The sequence below is a fragment of the Anopheles coluzzii genome, chromosome 2 (assembly GCF_943734685.1).
Source record: "Anopheles coluzzii chromosome 2, AcolN3, whole genome shotgun sequence".
NCBI classification, from domain to species: Eukaryota; Metazoa; Arthropoda; class Insecta; order Diptera; family Culicidae; genus Anopheles; species Anopheles coluzzii.
Window position 1 is genome coordinate 21,105,851 of NC_064670.1, and position 17,158 is coordinate 21,123,008.

A 17,158-nucleotide genomic window follows, 5' to 3' on the forward strand; every position below is an offset into this window, starting at 1 on the left:
GTTTTGTTTTCTATTTTCCTGTTTGAAATCCGTTTCAGTACCTAAGTACACTTTAAAATAACGATTCAAACATGTTTTAACCTTTCTTGACAAAATATGTATGCTTCAAGATGCAAATTCAATTCTTCATGGGCTACACCTGATCGAGCTTGCGACGATTCGGCGTTTGTTTACATATTTTTCTGGCTGAAATATTCTTCTTCTTCTTCTTCTGCTTTGGCACAACAACCGCTGTCGGTCAAGGCCTGCCTGTACCCACTATTGAAGTGAGCTTGGCTTTCAGCGACTTATTGTTACCGTAGCAGGATAGTCAGTCCTACGTATGGGGACGCGGTCTATTCGGGGCTTGAATTAGTTGACGACTGTACCACTAGACCGGCCCAGGCTGAAATATACTAAGCTGAAATTCTGAGGCTAGTTTTGCGTGTGGTTTTGTATGGAGTGTGGACATGTTTGCAGCCGCCAACTGTCACATTCCATATAAACCAGCTGACTGGTATCGTAAAAGCCCTCATTAACTTAGTTCACATCCTTTGCTCTTAACAAATGCCCTCAATGTATATAAGCCACTGTTGTCTCATGAAGTTAACTGAACTAGCTCTACTAAGCGATTAAATATGGAGCTACGCATGGATACGCAATTTATTTAGCGTTCAACTTTTATCCAACGAGCAAAGCCTTTTGTCCATGTCTAATAATATCCATATCCAATAGTAAACACTGCCTTTCATTTATGTTTGAGAACAACTTTAAGCCTAGCATCTAATTGGTTGACTTTTACGTGAGCTCCAGTAGAAAAGCTGTTTTGATTAATTAGCAGCTCTGCCTATTTCATGTGGAATTTCCTGATAGACGGGATATGTTAATTCGTGAATTTTTCCACCATACCATAAGATCGACTTTTGCAAAGACTATCCTCGTCTAATTTTGGATGTCTGCAATTTTGCTATCGATCTATGTCACATACTTTCTTCATTTTGGAGACGCGGTAGCGATATATGCTGACTTTATACCGATTGTTTAAACTTTAAAACCATTAATTGAACTACGTCCGGCCGTATTAGGAGCCAATAGCATGTACCATCTCTAGCACTCATAAAATGTTATTTCAACTACATCAATTGTGTGTGTGTTGTAATGTCTGAACTACCATAAACATTTACCAATGGATTTACAAACGTTCTTGGGCGCCTCCATTAAGAATGTTTCAATGATACAATACTATTCAGTTTTTAACCACAACTAACTGAATAGACTTAACCATTGAGAGTTTATTCCGATATAAATTTGAGTTCGCTCCGGACCGCTTAACTGAGAATTTCTGATTATATTATGCTCTTTATTAAACTGCTTTTTTCTATCATATAATTACTATTTATTGTATATTTTATATTTCTAAAGCAGATTTTATTTATATTAAGCAATACGGCCTTTTTGGACCGTTCCTCCTGAATAAAAAAAATCCTTTTTATGCTGGTTTGCAAACGTTTCGTTTAATTGCACAATACTTGCCCGGCTGTGTTGAGACTCGTTGCTGATTTGTGTAAATATGTGTAAGTGCAGCATTTTTCGTTTTTTTCGTACTATTTAATTGTGTCAACAATCATCCTCTACTTGGGTTGCTAAAACCGTTCAGAATTTAATTGGTTTCATAGATTCTCTCATGGTCCACCAAAACGGATAAGAAATGCATTTTCTAAACGATACAACACTTAGTTGTAATGCTATATATATGATACGTCTTATTCTACAGTTTTTATATCTAAGTAAAGTATTAACTAGTGAGATAATTGAAATACACTTAAACTAGAACTGTTTTCTTCTCTATGATATGTTGTAAACCTTGTCCAAAAGCCATAACAGTCGTGTTTGATCACATACCTTGGCCTACATTATTTGCACTATCAAACTTAACCGTAATCTATGAAAAACCCGCTCTTACCGTTCGGTGGTAGGTTCGGCACAGATCAATGGCTGCTTCAGTTCAATGATTTGTCCATTTTTCTCCTTCAACTGATCACCATTTTCCATGTAATACTGAACAAGCTCGGAAAGGGTGGCAAACTTTTCACCTAAAACGAACAAACGTGTATCATTTGATTAGGGGTTGTTTTTTTTTACTCCTGCAGTTATTCCACCGACCGAGGGTGCTTGCTCTGCAGCAAGTCGTACCACTTACCACCGTAGAGATCGAAAAAATCACCATTGTTCTGGATCTTTATGTGGGTCACCTCTTGACCGCGCCGCACCGACAGTGTGAATGCTCCCGGGCTGGAGGAGGAATAGCGCGCTAGAAACGAACCGTCGAAGCCTCGCTCCAGCAGCATTGTTTCCGCTTCCACACCGGACACGGACCGATGAAACCATCTGCAAGTAAGCGAGCAAAATGCCAAAAATGAACGTTAAAGAGTGTCTTATAGGGAGAGATGTCTTATATATATGAGTGTCTTATATGTCTTAGATAGGATCATTTACAAACACAAATGAAAACGTTTCCATCGTCGCTTTTGGTACATAACAATGGAAGAACTCATAAGAATGTTCTAGCTTGCAATTAATGAGCCGTTTATTCACCACACCCAGAGCTCAACGAAACAAAGGTGTGTGGTTGCCTTTATGCACTTTAGTTCCAAAAATGCTTCCAATAAGTTTGAAATGTGTTTGTATAGTATAGTATAGTATAGTATAAGTAAGTATAGTATACACACAGTTTAGCATCCAACCCCATCTTCAGTGCTCGCAACGGAACGGAACAAAATATAGAGCTACACACCCATTCATCCCCGCCGCCATCGCCAACCAAATCAGCTGAATGGGCCACGTGCCAACGATTTGAACGGCGGGTTCGCTTTCCGCCGCATCGACAATTACCGCGCCGTATAATGAGCGCTGGCTGGGCCGTGCGATGATGAGCTTTGCAGGTGATCAATCCATCCGCATCGTGCAATAGAATGCAATTTTGAACGCTCGCCAAACATGTTGACCCAACACGCCGGCGAAAGCCTCCCCCCCCCCCCGCCCCAACTCTCTAGCTCATCTTTCGTTGCTGTCGCAAAGGCGGAAAGGTCAATCATCGGAGATATCGCGTGATTCATTCGCATCGACACCCTGTTGCACACGTGGCTCCTCCATGTCGCTCTCTCGCTCTCGGTCTCTCTGTCAGTGCTTAATTTAGGTTAGCACAGCTGCTAATGTACATTGCAGAACCTCTCTTTGTCAGTTCGTCCATCTCGGGGGGGGGGGGGGGGGGGAGATAACCGCGAGTTTAATCGAGTACTACGGATGTTGGTTGGCAATCGAGCGACGGGCCAGATGTAGGTACACACAATCATGCAAACGGCGACGGTACGTCTGTGAGGGCTTCTCGTTACTTTCTGCCATCACTAACACCAGCTAATGTAATCGCTTTTTTATAGCTTTAAATAAATTTAACAAGACGGTGGCCTAAAAGTGTACATTCCCACCATGATTGTACCCATTCCAGCACTAATAGCGAAAGCAAAAACAATATTTCAACCATTGCCGGAGCTGGTTAGTGTGCCATCCCGGCTGTTAGGATTTATGATCATTATTGCCGTGCAATTGTTGTCGCTTTTGTATTCGCGGCTATCGATCGCGGCTGCCCGCGTGTTCCGCGTGGCGTAAAGAAACGGATCGAGCCCCTTCTTTTACACTCACCTTCAAAACACCTGTCCCCAAGAGCATCGTTGAGTGTGAATTCTTCACTTGCTCAACGGCAGAAACAAGCCACAGCATTGTTTGTGTGAGTCTCCGGTTTGTTTGCGCTTTACGTTTGCGCCAGTGCTGCGATGACATAATTAAGCAGTTTGCACCGAGGGCGTATGGTACACGATAGAGGCTGTGGCACCTTCTTCAGCACCTTCATCGCTCGGTATGTGTGAGCGTGGTAAGGGAAGAACACCCCGCCCCCCCCATTTGCTGTTACGGCTCAGCCTCGGCAACAGCGCGCAAGAGCCAATGTGGTTTCGTGCGTCCATGCGCGCGACCGCGAAAAAGGTAGTGTGTGAGAGCGTTCAGAGACGTACTGTCGCCGTGCGGATGACTGTGCGTTCTGCGCGGGCAGCAAGGGCGACCACATTGACTGCCTGCGGTACTTAACCAATACATGCATGCACGTGCTTGTCTTATCATCGAGCGCATCATTAAATGTCTAAACGAGGTTGAACACTCGTTCACACGTCTTTGAACGACGCTTAACTAGGAGTGTGTTTCTTTAACAGCTAGAACATAGTTCCCTCTTCAATTTCTTCAATCAGCAAGTGAAGAGTGGGCAATTTTGAATGAATTCTCCAAAAAATCAATCACATTTTTCGATCTCAAAACGATCTCAAAGTAATTGTAGCCTGATCCCATAACATATAAATATGAACAGCTTCAAATTCATATCCCACATTTCCCCAATGCAATAGGTGGTTAGTTTAATTGTGGCAACATATTTTTCAATCTCGCCTCACTGCCTTATCCTGCACCGCCGTACCCCGCCGCGCCCCATACAACCGAAGCATAACAGCCGAAAGAAACTTCTCCTATCAAAAGATCACGGTATTTATGAGCATTACGCACATTAAGCGCGATTAAGTCATTAAATTTTATTTCGCTCCATCGTACTGTTCCCAAACCGAGTTCCCGGGGACTGCACCATAACACACCGCCGCGTATGGCACCGCTCCGGAACGATGCGTTGAGAAAGATAGAGAAAGAGAGAGAGAGAGAGAGAGAGAGAGAGGGAAGCGAAAAGGATGAATATTCTTAATTTTCAAGCCGTCCGCCTCTCCCTAGACGCAACAGTGTGTCACAGTAGGCTGAACCGTTTAATTATTCATCGCCGCCGTCGCCTTTGCTGCTGCTCCTTCATCTCCCTTAAGGTCCGTCTGTTGCTGGCTGGCTGGCTGGCTGGCTGGCTGGCTGGCTGGCTGGCTGGCTGGCTGCTGGTACCACCCCGTGTACAACCTTCCCCCACTGGCCGCGTTCCGCGGAAGGTGGAATGTCTTCCACCCGTACGCGCGTGGATCGGAAAACAATATATGGGAAAATTATACACATTACCATCATACATTGTATCATTGTAGGAGACCGTAGGAACTCACAAAAGGAAGAAAACGAGGCCTCCTTTGCCTCGCTACAACGGTTACCCTCTCTCACGGTGAAAGGGTGGGAAACGGGGGTGGTGTTCATCAGTGGATTTTAAAGGGATTTATTTTCAGGAGGAGGGCGGAAGGCACTGAAGGGGTAAAGTGTCAAGAGTGCGAACGAATTTGACAAGCTTTCTTAAGCAAAGCCGTTAACCCATGGAGAGCAAGAAATGTTTTAACCAAGGGAGAGAAAATGAATGAGGCTGAACCATGTTTATGCGAATCTGTAATGTCTACGCAATAGTAGAAAATTGTAAAAAAAAGTTATCAGCAAATTAATGTTGTTACCCGTTTCGTATACATTGAATCATTAGTTATGAAGGAATAAATTAATTATGTTGAATTAATTAATTATGTTTAACATGATGGAACAAAAACTGATGGTTTAGTTTAATTTATAAAGAAATTCATAGAGGAAATATTTCCCACCGTGTTAACAATATTTTACTATAAATGTATGTGAAAGCCTCATTTGTTCTACATATTCTTTCACACCGTCAAATTAATCGATGAACGATGTCAATGTCCGTAATGCTTTCCATGAGAAACAACAGCAAAAGGTTGAAGCATTCCGTGACATGTGCATCAAAGGGTTAACACCATGCCAAAGACTCTACAGTCGCGGCTCACACACTCGCACAGCAAGTGGCCCCCGTTGGACGTCGCGCTTTGGGGTCGAGAAACAAGGGCAGGAGATTCCCTGCCCCCGGCGCGCATTGACGGCGCTGGAAACAGCTGGCCAGTAACGTGCAACAACCCGGCCATTTAATGCACTTTATGACCCGTTTTCATTCAATTGACCCCTATGGCCAGTTTTATCCCCGACGATGACGACGACGACGTCTCTTGCCGTCTAATTTTGCTAACCAATTGATGCTGCACGGGACACGGAAGGTTTCGGGGTTGGCGAATGGAAAGGCACTCGCTTACAATGTAAGCCAACGCTATATGGGTGGTGTGAAAATTGTGGCGCTTAATTGTGTGACCACACTTCGTTGTTATTGCTAGCCTTCATTTGCTGTCAACCAGATCCGGATATGCTGCTCGTCATTAAGTGGACGAAAAGCTTGCAAGATGGTAGAGAAAATATGAAGGGATGTTGTTTGTTGGCCCTTCCGTCCCCGTAAAAAAAGAAGCAACTGCTTACAGCGGCTCAAGGACGAACGCCCGATGGTTCCTTTGTCCAGCTGCAGCGCTGCCCGAAAACAACCACCCCAAAACTTTGCATCGTAGGAAGCTGTGTGCCGAGCTGTTGCTTTTCGTGTGCCTGCAAGTGTGAGCGTGTGTGTGTGTGTGTGTGTCAGAAAACGGTACCCGCGGCGGGTTGCAGCAGCCTGCTTTTGGAGCAACCGTGCGGCTCTGTTCCATGGTCACAGAATGGTCGACGGTGGGAACAAACCCCCGGGAACGAGCCATTACATGAATCCATTGTAAACACACGAAACACGGGGATGGTGTTCAGCAGGGGCTCGACATTGTGAAGAACGGGGTGGTTGAAGCGGAACCGGGATTGAGAACGGGTCCGAAATGCATAATGAAATTGCGCTCTCATACTTTCTCTTCCCACTTCTCGACACACTCACACACTCCTTCTCTCTCTCTCTCTCTCTCGCTTTTTCTAGCCTGCGTCCACTTCAGGCCTGTATAGCTTGCTCACTCTAGCACTCCCTCTCAGCTGTTTATTTCTGGGTGTAGTAAAGGAACGGCATTTCATCCTTCCCAGGAGGAGGGAATGGGAAGGGCTACTGCACCGTTGTGACAAACGTTGTGTGTGTGTGTGACAGGGTGTGAAAGAGTGCACCGCGGACGGTGAAGGTGAACGACATACACCAGAGAATGGCCAGGGATCAACCCGTCCGCCCCAGCACACCCAGCACGATGGTTTGAAATGTACTGAAATACACACACACACACATACCGAGGAGGTTCGAGAGGGTTCATATTATCAAGCGTTCCGCTCTGCATTACATCCCCGCCACCCTGTATTTCTCCCTCCCTCTTCGCTGGCCCGACCTGATGATAAGGGGCTTGGCGGCTTTGAAAAAGCGTTTGGTTTGGGCCCGTCTTCTTTTTTGTGTGGTGGTTGCTTTACCCCCCCCCCCCCTCCCTTCCTTGATGCCACCTACTCTACACACACCTCCACGGCCTACCTGGGTGATGGGTAGCTGGGCCGATTGGGCCGAGCGATTGGGTTAACGGCATGATTAACTGCATTTTAGGGTGGCGGGGGGGGGGGGGGGGGGGGGGGGGGAGAGTGAGGTTGGGTTGGTAACGTACCTTCGGGATGATAATGCCGCCATCGATGAGCTCTCTGGGTAGGGGACACACGAGCAGTATATTCCAACTCTACTCTCTATTTACAACACTCACACACCCACACGACACTGGTTTTGTGCAGAAGGCTGTGCCAAAATCACGGACAGGATCACGCACCAGCACATACGACGAACGCACGATTACAACACTACCAGCCCCACCCCCTCCCACAAACACACACACACTCACACACGCTCACTCGGGCACGCTGGGCCACTTTTGGCCACACTGCACTCCACAACCTTACGGCCCCTTCGCACTACCTTCCTCGCTTCCCCACCCACTAGCACACACACACGATTCTGCACAAACGAATCACGCTTGGGCAGCAGCACCTGGGTAGCAGCTCCCCGAGCACGAAACACTAGAACGATTTCGCGACCTACGGCCGTGCGAATTCCAACGCCCTTCCAACACACTCGCGCGCGCACACACACACACACAGAGGATGTGTGTGTGTGAGGGGGAATATGGAACAAGCACTCCGCGAGGTTCCCGGAGGATGGATACACGACGAACGCACGAACGAACGCACGCACGGACGCACGGGGGCTCACTGGACTGGCGCACACACACACGCACGCACAACGGCGGGGGGGAGGTGGGGAAAACGGCCTGTTTCGCGATCTTTCTCACCACAATTGTGCTGGGTTGCACACCGTATTTTGCTCCTTCGGCCCCAGCGCAGCAGTAGCAGCAGCCGTGGAGGATAGAAGAAAAGAAAAGCGTACACACACACCACTCGTTTTTTCTTCCGTTTTTGTGGCCGTCAGGTTTTGTGTGTCGCACCGAGGTGTGTACAGGGGCCGGTGGCCGGCACAGTGACACACTTGACAGCGCACACTTTTGGGAAGAAACGAATCGGGGGAAACCGGAAGAAAAACTAGCGGAAAATCATTGGTTGATGAAGGAATGTAATTTTAAATTCACCTTTTAAATGACACGTAGAAACAGCAACTTTTCATTCCCAAAATAGTTCGTCCTCCCTTTATGGGACAGTCAAGATGCAGACACACTTTATGGCACGGTGACAGTCTGCCATTTTGAATCAGCTGTTCAGCGGGTGGAAAATGTCACGTTGACAGCGCAAAACACGCTAAACACACACCAGCTATCAAAACACTGACCTTTTCTGCGGGTAAAAACGGTGCTAAAATGGTGAAATACCATTGCTTAATGCGTCGGAAATCGTTTCTTTTCTCTCCTCAGAGCAAGACCGCATAGCCAGCGCGAAATGAAGCGACAGTCGAGAAATGTGCTGCTCGATCGGCTGCACCGGGGCGTCGTGTACACCTGCATGGGCCTGACGATGTACGGCACCTACATGCTCGGGGTACGCGTCTACCGGTACTTCACCGTCATCAAGCCAGCCCGGCAGGCGGAAGAGCTGAAAATGCTGGAAGCTGGAGCGGCGAAGCAAGCGCCCTCGTTGGACACGGCCCCAACGCTCACCTCGTAGGCCAAGCCTCGCTAAGTGTACGATAGGAAACTAGAGTTTAGAGCATACTGTTTGTCCAGCAATAAATTATGTAATTATTCAATGTTGCGTTTCGGATTCCAATACCATTCATCGAATGCAAACTATTTTCTCAAGGCGTACATTATCACCGCAATTTACGGGCATAAAGCAACAAGGCTTGATGGAATTACGTTTAGAAATAAATTCCCACAGAAATACGAAGAAACCTGTTCAGCTGTATAAAAATGTTTTTTTTTTTTTATTTTAATATTTATTATCCGTTAAATATAATTATTCCTTCTTTCTCGAAACATGCTTTGTTATTAACATAATGCGTTTGCGTTTCCTTTTTATTATGTCGGTTTAAATAAGGGAAAGAACTGTGTAGAAGCCCCTGATCCGGTACTAGCAGATTAGAATTGGTAGAGACGCATGTGAAATCATGTTGCTTGCAGTCAAACGGTATTGCAAATGGTTTAATACCAAACCCAAATACTACTCTATCAAAGAACGCAACGATTGCCGTCCGAAAAGGTATTATTGCCGGTTGTTGAACGACTCGGGGAACAATACGCGAGCGTCCCACAGCGCATTCCCTCTAACTGTGCGCAATGATGATGACGATGATGATGATGTTTACAACAAATAACGAAAACTTGCAATACACTGTTGAAATACGCACGTCTTCTAATGCGCAGATATGCAAAAAAAAAACTAACAAACGTTAAACGAAACGTTTGTCCAGTCGCTTGTGTTTGTCGTGCGCAATGACAATTTATTCCAATTTTTCTTCCTGGGTAAAATGCAACCCACAACATAAACCAATACACATACACGGAACTGGTTGATTTTGCTTCGAACCCAAACACGATCAGTACTGCTCCTCTGCAACTCAATCAATGCTCAAAACAAACTCACACGAGTTACTTTCATTGCCTAGCCTGTTGGCATTTCTTCTTAGAAAATTTGGCCTACGCAGGGTGTGTGTGCGTGCCTCTCTATCTATTTCTCTGATTGTATCCCTTCCATTATATCCTTAATTAGTATGCAACTCCCTTTAATGCGTTTACTCTGCTATACGCAGTAGCACACCGGAGCGAAGCTAATCTCCATCCTTCACTTGCCACCCGCTGACAGCAGTTGGCCACCGACTAAATAAATACCCTTTCCAATCGAACGAAACAAACCAAATTCAAATAAACGTAATTAACGCCCGACACATGCCGGGTGAAACGAAATAGTCTCTAAATCGATAAGTTGCAAAACGGCAAACATTCTAACTTCAATTCACCATAGCTCAAATCTGTGCTTTCCCTCTGCTCTATCTTACACACACACACACACTGTCGCGGGCGGGATTAAACCATGATAGACGTTATACTGGTTTGAATCATAAACGTTACTGGGTAGCCATATCCCGAGGCGTTTAATGTGTGCTAATGCATCGTAACATCGAACCTGTTAGGTATGAAGTGGCGGAAAGTGGATCCGAAAAAAAACACACCCACTTTGCTGTGGTTCATCATACCCCTTTTTCTGCTCTTTTAACAACTGCTCAACTGATCTCTACCGGACACACCACAGAGCGTGTACTAAGTTACTGTCGGTATGGTGCTGCGCAAACCCAACAAAAGGGTCTCTCTTTGTCCCCATTTCTCTTCCTTTCTTGGCTGAATCTCCTTTCATCGGTACACTAATAACTTTCGTAACATTATGTTGTAAAAAAGCTGTCTGTATAAACTGTGTAAGTTTAGAGGAAAGTGTCGGTGTGTTCGTACTCATCTCTGGTTGCATCGACCGTTTTTGTTTTTGTCGTGGTATGGTTTTCTTAATATTGCGCTCTCTCTCCCCATGGTGCGGAGTCCCCGTTTGGAATACATCACGCACCAAAAGCCGGACAGGAATGAGCGTAAGCCGGTCCAGTCTTCCTAAAAAAACCCCTTGATCAGGCGCTCAACACTTTACCGAGCAGCTATGGAACTGGGGAGGAGGATGAGGAAGGAAGGAAGGAAGGGAGTGCTTTGTTTCTTCCTGCTTTACTATTCTCTTCAGTTAGTTTTGTTAGTTTGCTCGTTTCTTTGCACCGTCAGTATTTGTGTTCAGTATTTAAACTTAGTATTTAATGCGCTTTTTTTATACTTCGCTTGCTATGTATATATATATTTTTTTACTGTTTTCTTTCTTTGTCTTTCCCTCCCTATCGTATAGGTAATGTTGGCCTTTTTTTATCAATCTCAAACTTAGCTAAAGCTTGCCCCGCACGTTATACACACTGCACACAGTTTCAGCCCCCGTATGTGTGTGTGCTTTTGCATTGTTTTTTTTTAGTTTTTTGTTCTGTTTTGTTTTAGTGACAAAAGGAAGGAAACCCAGCACAACAAGGTTTCTGTACTGTTTTGCTCCACCTTCAATTCTAGTTGTTCTTCCACCTAAATTAGCAAAATTTATCATTAGTTGTGTGTGTGTGTGTTGCTCCGGAGAGCTTGTTGTTCTTCGCATCAAATCGTGTTTTATAAGGATTTGTTTTTAATGTGCTGATTTCTGTTCCTTCTTCTTCCTGTTTGTTAGCATCTATCTTTCATTTCTGTTGAGGTTGTGTTTTCTGCATATTTGTTTACACTGCTACGCTTACAACAATTACTGTTGTAACGAGGCGAGGGGGGAAGGGATTAGGAGTGCGGGGGCGTACGAAAACTTCGCCCTAGTTTTTTGTGGGATTTGTTGGGAAGTAGTTACCCAGCAGCGACGGAGACGATTATGTTTCCCCGTTTTTTCCAGGGTGCCTCTGTATTAAACGCGGCACACAAGGGCGGCAGGCTTATCAGAGGGGAAAGATAGTAAAAGAAACGAAATAGGGCAAAACACACTGACACGCACACACGCACACACGCACGTATTGGCTAGGTGTTAGTGGTGGTGCGTTGCCGTTCTCTTTCTCCATCGTCGCTAAAAAATTCAAAATGATTGCCAAATCCTGACGACCGTGGCGCAGCACGCGGCAACGGCGAAAGGACAAAAGTGAATAAAACCGAAAGTTAAGAAGAACATAATTAGAAAGGATCCAATGATTATGACGAGGACAATGATGAGGAGGAAGCTTTGTTTTACTGTGTGGCCGACCCACACAACTAACCTCTCTCTCTCTCTCCCTTCCACGTGCTAAATAATTTTTGTTGCTCCACCAAAAACGGGTAATGGGTTGGTAGTTGTTGTTTTTTTTTACAAAAATCGGCACTTCCTCTTTTTCGTCGGCTCTGGGGGTTCCAGCGCCGCCAGGATTGCCTCGTCGAACACGTTCTTCAGCCCTTTCTGCAAGCAGTAACAGGAAAAAGCGTAACGTTAGTTTTGTTCTTTAACTATTCGACGATTAGGTAAGCAAGAATCTCCATCGCTAAAAGCATATCTTTACCTGGGTCAACGCCGAACACTCGACATACTTCACCGCCTTCAGTTCCTTCGCCAGCTTCTCACCCTGCTCGAGGGTGATGGGTTTTTGTTTGTTCTTAGCCAGCTTCTCCAGTGTGCTGTTTTCGTCGCGCAGATCGATCTGCGTGCCCACCAGCAGGAACGGCGTTTTCTGGCAATGGTGCGTTATTTCTGGTACCCACTGCAAGCGTTCCATTACAAATCAAAACCGAAACGATAATTACTGAATTGCATATTCGCCGCCACACAATCAATCTCACTCCAAGCTTACCTTTTCTTTAACGTTTTCGAACGAACTGGGACTCACGACGGAAAAGCACACTAAAAATACATCGGTCTGTGGATACGACAGTGGTCGTAGTCGATCGTAATCTTCCTGGCCTGCAGAGAATGCAAAGAGAAATTGGTTGAAAAAGCGCACATTGGTGTAGCAAATCTCGGCAGGACTCGACCAGCGCCCCAAAACTTACCAGCTGTGTCAAACAAACCGAGCGTGTAGGGTTCGCCACCGATCATGACCGTGACGGCGTAGTTGTCGAACACGGTCGGTACGTACTCGGATGGAAATTTGTTGGTCGTGTAGGAAATGAGCAGGCAGGTCTTACCGACCGCACCATCACCAACGACCACGCACTTTATTGTTTGCATTCTGCTGCTGCTGCTGTTGCTACTGCTGCAACCCTCGGCCTGTGGGGTTTGTGCTTACGCTTTGCTTTGTATGGTGGCTGCGGACGCGCGTCCCGGGTTGATTCTTCTGTGGGCGAAAATATGCAAAATAGATTTCAGTTTTTTGTTGTTCATCTTTGCGATACACCGCTGATCGGTTACGAGTGATCGGTCAGAAGTGATGTGTGTGCTTTTCTGCTGAAGTCTGATCAATACTTCAGACAAGAGATGCTCTATCAAACGTTTGTGGGTGAGAATACAAAAAAAAACCCAATCTTTTGTATAAAGAGACGCATGACGTAATGCTGCAAGTATGTCGCCGATTGGTTTACAACGGAAAAGGGGGGGTACAGGCACGAGGCTCTATCGACAGTGGTTAGTATTGCAAGCAAATGTTGATATTTCACATAAATCCGTATCACTAAACAAACTAGCGCAAAGGGGAAGAAATGGGAACACATTTTGTACCAGCAATAATGGAGCAGCTACTGATTGTTGCAATTGAAGCAACTTAGTACGGGGCTCGACGGAAATGTATGTTGGTCCCTACCCCCCACTTCTGCTCTATTCATCAAAGTGTGCTGGGTGGCACGCACAAACGCGCGAATTGCACCACCAGCCCTCGATGGCCACGATGCAGCATGACTACTGCGATGCGGCTACACGCATTTGACTCGCTTTGCTGAATACAAACGATCTGATCGGAAGCGATAATTGATTTTCTGCTGTTTGCAGTTTGCTAAGGAGGAAGGGCGCACACTACAAACGCTGCCATAAGTGTGAGTTTTCTCGTCGCGAAAGGTTCCGAGCATTCTCATATGTATCATGCTCATCCCGTTCCCGCAAAAACTGCACCGCGAAAGAAGTTGTGCGCGCGTGACTCATGCAAATGATAAAATTGTCTGCCTTATCTGTCTCTCTATCTCTCTCTCTCGGTTGATAGTCATTATCACTGTTCATACAATTCGCTTCATTGACGCACTCGAGTAGACACGCCGGTAAAGTGGGGGAAGGTGGAGATGGACGGGGGTCTACTGTTGGCAAGTTTAGTAACGTTCTCCGCCAACAAAAAACGGCCATTGCAGTCGCAGATGAATGTTCTGGGCGGATATGCCACGCAGCCGTTAGGTTCCTCCATCCCGATCCGATGCTTGCTTCTTCTCTCAGCAAAACCCCATTTGGGGGCAAACCGCGTCTGGGCCAATTTTCTGGTGCGTACACATAGGCCTTCTTCTCCTTCTTCCCCCCTCTAAAACCGACACATCCGCCACTGTTCGAGCAAAATGTTATCTTTAGCGCACTGAATGAGAACGCAACCGGTTATCTGAGCATGATAACGCGAACGTGGACAGGGGGAGGGGGCGCTGTTGCTGCTGAAACCGTGAATGCGAAGGTGGGTACGCAAAATGAGGGTACATCATAACGGTGAACGGTAGTGCGTTGGTTTAGGGGGCGGCGGCTACTGCTGGGAGATCTGTATGCGAGCATACAATAGCCGTTTGGCGGGAGAGATGATGATTCTGCCATGCCAATGCCAGGCGGAAATCGGGTCGTTCTGATACGGCTCTTTTCGCTCTTGTTTCGCACGTTTAAACAGGCACAGCTGGTAAAAACGGGGATGATGTAGGCTGATTCGATCTTTATCGGCAATACATACAGCCGGGCCGGTCGAATTGGTGGTGTGTAATGCGAATATGGGATCCGGTTGCTTCGCGCGGGCGTGTTTATCGATGAGACGCAATTTTCATGACTGCCGTCAGCTGGTTTAGGTCTTTTTCCCCGGTTACATAAGCGATGCGACGGGGCTGATTCTGATAACTGCGAATTATTGTATGTTTGAGCGTCTTTCTAGTCGCAGGAGGCCGTTTTCTGTGCGCTTGGCACACGGCCAGCTGGTTGCCTGGTAGCGTGTGCCATTGCACTCAACACAGTTTCTATACACAAATGTGACGACAGATGGTGTGTTGCAGCGCACTGTACGCTTCATTGAGCAAAAGAAAGCATTCCACTGCAACTGCATGTCCTAATGCAGACGCCAGCCAGACACAAACACATGCACGCGGATTCTTCATCGAACCCGTCGGGGGAAAATGGCAGCACGGAACAAACTAAAAAAAAAAACAATAACACAAAAATCACCCAACAGATCACCCGTCGCCGTCGCCATACGTTCAGACTGGAGAAGATCTTAGGTTGGGCCGCATTTTCGAAGCAGAAACCCATCTTTAGCTTTCGCCCACTGGCCGTACGGGACAAGCACAGGGCGGAGAACAGTGGTGGGGGAGGAAAAAGCGCAGCGACGGGGCACGGGGCGTGAGAACACAACGGACAACGAATAATAAATTCATCACATTCCAGAAACGCCATTTTTACTCGCCCCCTCTCGCTCTGGCCGTGCGGGCAGTGCGTGTGCATAGCTTGGTAGTGGTGCCTCTCTTTCTACCGCACGCTCAACACTTTCCGAACGAACTGTTTTTTTTTTCTTCTTCTATTTCGTTCACTTTCTCGCTCGCTTGCTGTTTCGCTCGCACTGCCACGAATCGCTATGGCACACGCATACACGCACACACATGCACACACACACTCCGCAGGCACAGTTAGCCGCACCAACACACTTTACCGGCTGCTGGTACCCCTTGTGTCACGAACGAAAATGAGCAGCAGCACTCTCTCGTCGCTGCGGCCAAATTCTTCGTCCCGACGGGGCGAGACGACACGACACCGCCGCGATTACCCCTCGCCCGCTCATTAGGAACCAGACACATCCGCCGCCGCCGACCCGGCAACACACACGGCCACGTCCGGAGCACGGCGGATGAATATTTTTCACCTAATTAGCGTGTGCCGATTGCGATTTTTCGAATCAACAGCAGCGCCCAAACAACTCTTGGGTGTTTCTTTGCCGACACACATACACACATGGACACATTAATGCACACACAAACACACACATACACAAGTCACACGGGGAGTGTGAAAAGAAGAAGCTGGCCCTCTGTTCGTGGGGAACCCGGGGGACTAAGCTCGGTCCGGAACTGACTCCAGTATATTTGCAGAGAGCACCTTTTTCCCGACTTTTCTGAAAGAATAAACTGCTTCCTATGACGCAGCGCCACACTCCCCCTAGCACGGTCGAGAAAAAAGGGGCACACACACGCACACACACTCACTTCACGGCAGCCGCTTTCCACTCTCTCCTCTCACATCCAGTTGCGACGACGACGACGACGGCCCAAAAGTTGATGATGAGTCAAGCTGCTGCCTGCATTCATCACTTCACGCTAGCGACGGCACACACTCATGTCAAAAGATACGGGAGCCCCCTTCCCTTGTGCACGTAAACCACTCCAAAACCCGATAACCGAACCAATGTGCGACACACTTTACCGTCAATTTTTCCACTAAATCGCACTGAATTTACCTTGTTATTTTGCTGTGTTGCTGCTGCTGCTGGCGCTGCTGTGGACCCGCCTCCCTTCAAACTCACACTTTATGACAACGGCACACCAGCACGACTGCTGCAGCCAGGAAGAGGTAGCAGAGGAAGAAGCAGCGGATAAAGGGCACTTCGCTCGCAATACGCACTTCGAGCGACGGGCGAAGGATGGTTCCACTTTTACTAGACGGAACCAAAAAAACGTGTTTTACTTTCTTAAATGACCACTGGGCAGGGAAATGAAGATAAATGCGTTGCGATTACGGCTAGATATTCATAGCCAAACTCTGCTCAATTTACCTGGTACGACCGTGGCGAGAAAAAATGTTTAGCGTATACGCTGTCAAACTTCGGCCACCTTCGGAAACGTCGCGAAACGTCAGCCGCGCGCCGAAGCGATCTAAACGCGAATGTTATTAGACGGGTTTGAAATTCAAAGCTTATACCGTTGGGCAGGGAAACCGTTGGTAGAGATAAGACTGGCAATTTGAGATTTTTTATTCGGAACTCTGAGCGTCAAAAAATGGGTGCCAGTTGTAAAGTATTATTAAAAGAGATACGAGTAAAGATCACCTCTCTATGGATTTAAGATTGATTTGACTAAGGCACTGTAACAAATGAGTTTACTTAGTGTTCTTCCTTGAATCTATTTTGATTGAATGTTTCCAAATATGTATTTAATTTCTTTCAAATACAAAGATG

General features: G+C 46.6%; 3 protein-coding genes across 7 annotated transcripts in view; 1 reads left to right on the forward strand and 2 right to left on the reverse strand.

Moving 5' to 3' along the window:
- Positions 1 to 8,250, reverse strand: part of LOC120950021 (tyrosine-protein phosphatase corkscrew) — a 34,108-nt gene extending 25,858 nt beyond the window's left edge. Inside the window, exons 1-3 of the mRNA XM_040367740.2 lie at positions 7,431 to 8,250; positions 2,180 to 2,367; positions 1,943 to 2,072 (exon numbers count right to left, since the gene is read on the reverse strand). Of these exons, the coding sequence (XP_040223674.2) occupies positions 1,943 to 2,072; positions 2,180 to 2,367; positions 7,431 to 7,453 (341 nt within the window). The 5' untranslated portion in view covers positions 7,454 to 8,250. The remainder of the gene's footprint in view (positions 1 to 1,942; positions 2,073 to 2,179; positions 2,368 to 7,430) is intronic.
- A 254-nt stretch (positions 8,251 to 8,504) lies between these two features.
- On the forward strand, positions 8,505 to 9,010 carry LOC120950024 (uncharacterized). Its single transcript, XM_040367748.2, has 2 exons — positions 8,505 to 8,607; positions 8,679 to 9,010. The coding sequence occupies exon 2, from the start codon at positions 8,704 to 8,706 to the stop codon at positions 8,926 to 8,928; it is 225 nt and encodes a 74-aa protein (XP_040223682.1). The 5' UTR covers positions 8,505 to 8,607; positions 8,679 to 8,703; the 3' UTR covers positions 8,929 to 9,010.
- A 148-nt stretch (positions 9,011 to 9,158) lies between these two features.
- LOC120950023 (cdc42 homolog) lies at positions 9,159 to 16,827 on the reverse strand. 5 transcript variants are annotated; one of them, XM_040367745.2, is made up of 6 exons: positions 16,757 to 16,827; positions 16,442 to 16,639; positions 12,825 to 13,108; positions 12,626 to 12,735; positions 12,338 to 12,535; positions 9,159 to 12,237 (listed from the first exon to the last, which is right to left on the reverse strand). In XM_040367745.2, exons 3-6 carry the CDS (start codon positions 13,000 to 13,002, stop codon positions 12,148 to 12,150), a joined length of 576 nt encoding a protein of 191 aa, XP_040223679.1. In that variant the 5' UTR covers positions 13,003 to 13,108; positions 16,442 to 16,639; positions 16,757 to 16,827; the 3' UTR covers positions 9,159 to 12,147. The 5 variants fall into 5 exon arrangements, with proteins under 5 accessions (XP_040223679.1, XP_040223677.1, XP_040223680.1 ...); XM_040367743.2 differs by lacking the exon at positions 16,757 to 16,827 and having other exon boundaries at positions 16,442 to 16,750; XM_040367746.2 differs by lacking the exons at positions 16,442 to 16,639; positions 16,757 to 16,827 and adding an exon at positions 16,191 to 16,350.
- Between the last annotated feature and the right edge of the window lie 331 nt (positions 16,828 to 17,158).

Excerpts from the sequence above, each read along its gene's own strand:
- LOC120950024 (XM_040367748.2), top strand. The coding sequence starts at position 8,704 with ATGAAGCGACAGTCGAGAAATGTGCTGCTCGATCGGCTGCACCGGGGC.
- LOC120950023 (XM_040367745.2), bottom strand. The coding sequence starts at position 13,002 with ATGCAAACAATAAAGTGCGTGGTCGTTGGTGATGGTGCGGTCGGTAAG. Across the intron at positions 12,736-12,824 it reads CGGTTTGTTTGACACAGCTG|GCCAGGAAGATTACGATCGA; the intron begins GTAAGTTTTGGG and ends CATTCTCTGCAG. Across the intron at positions 12,536-12,625 it reads TCGAAAACGTTAAAGAAAAG|TGGGTACCAGAAATAACGCA; the intron begins GTAAGCTTGGAG and ends GAACGCTTGCAG.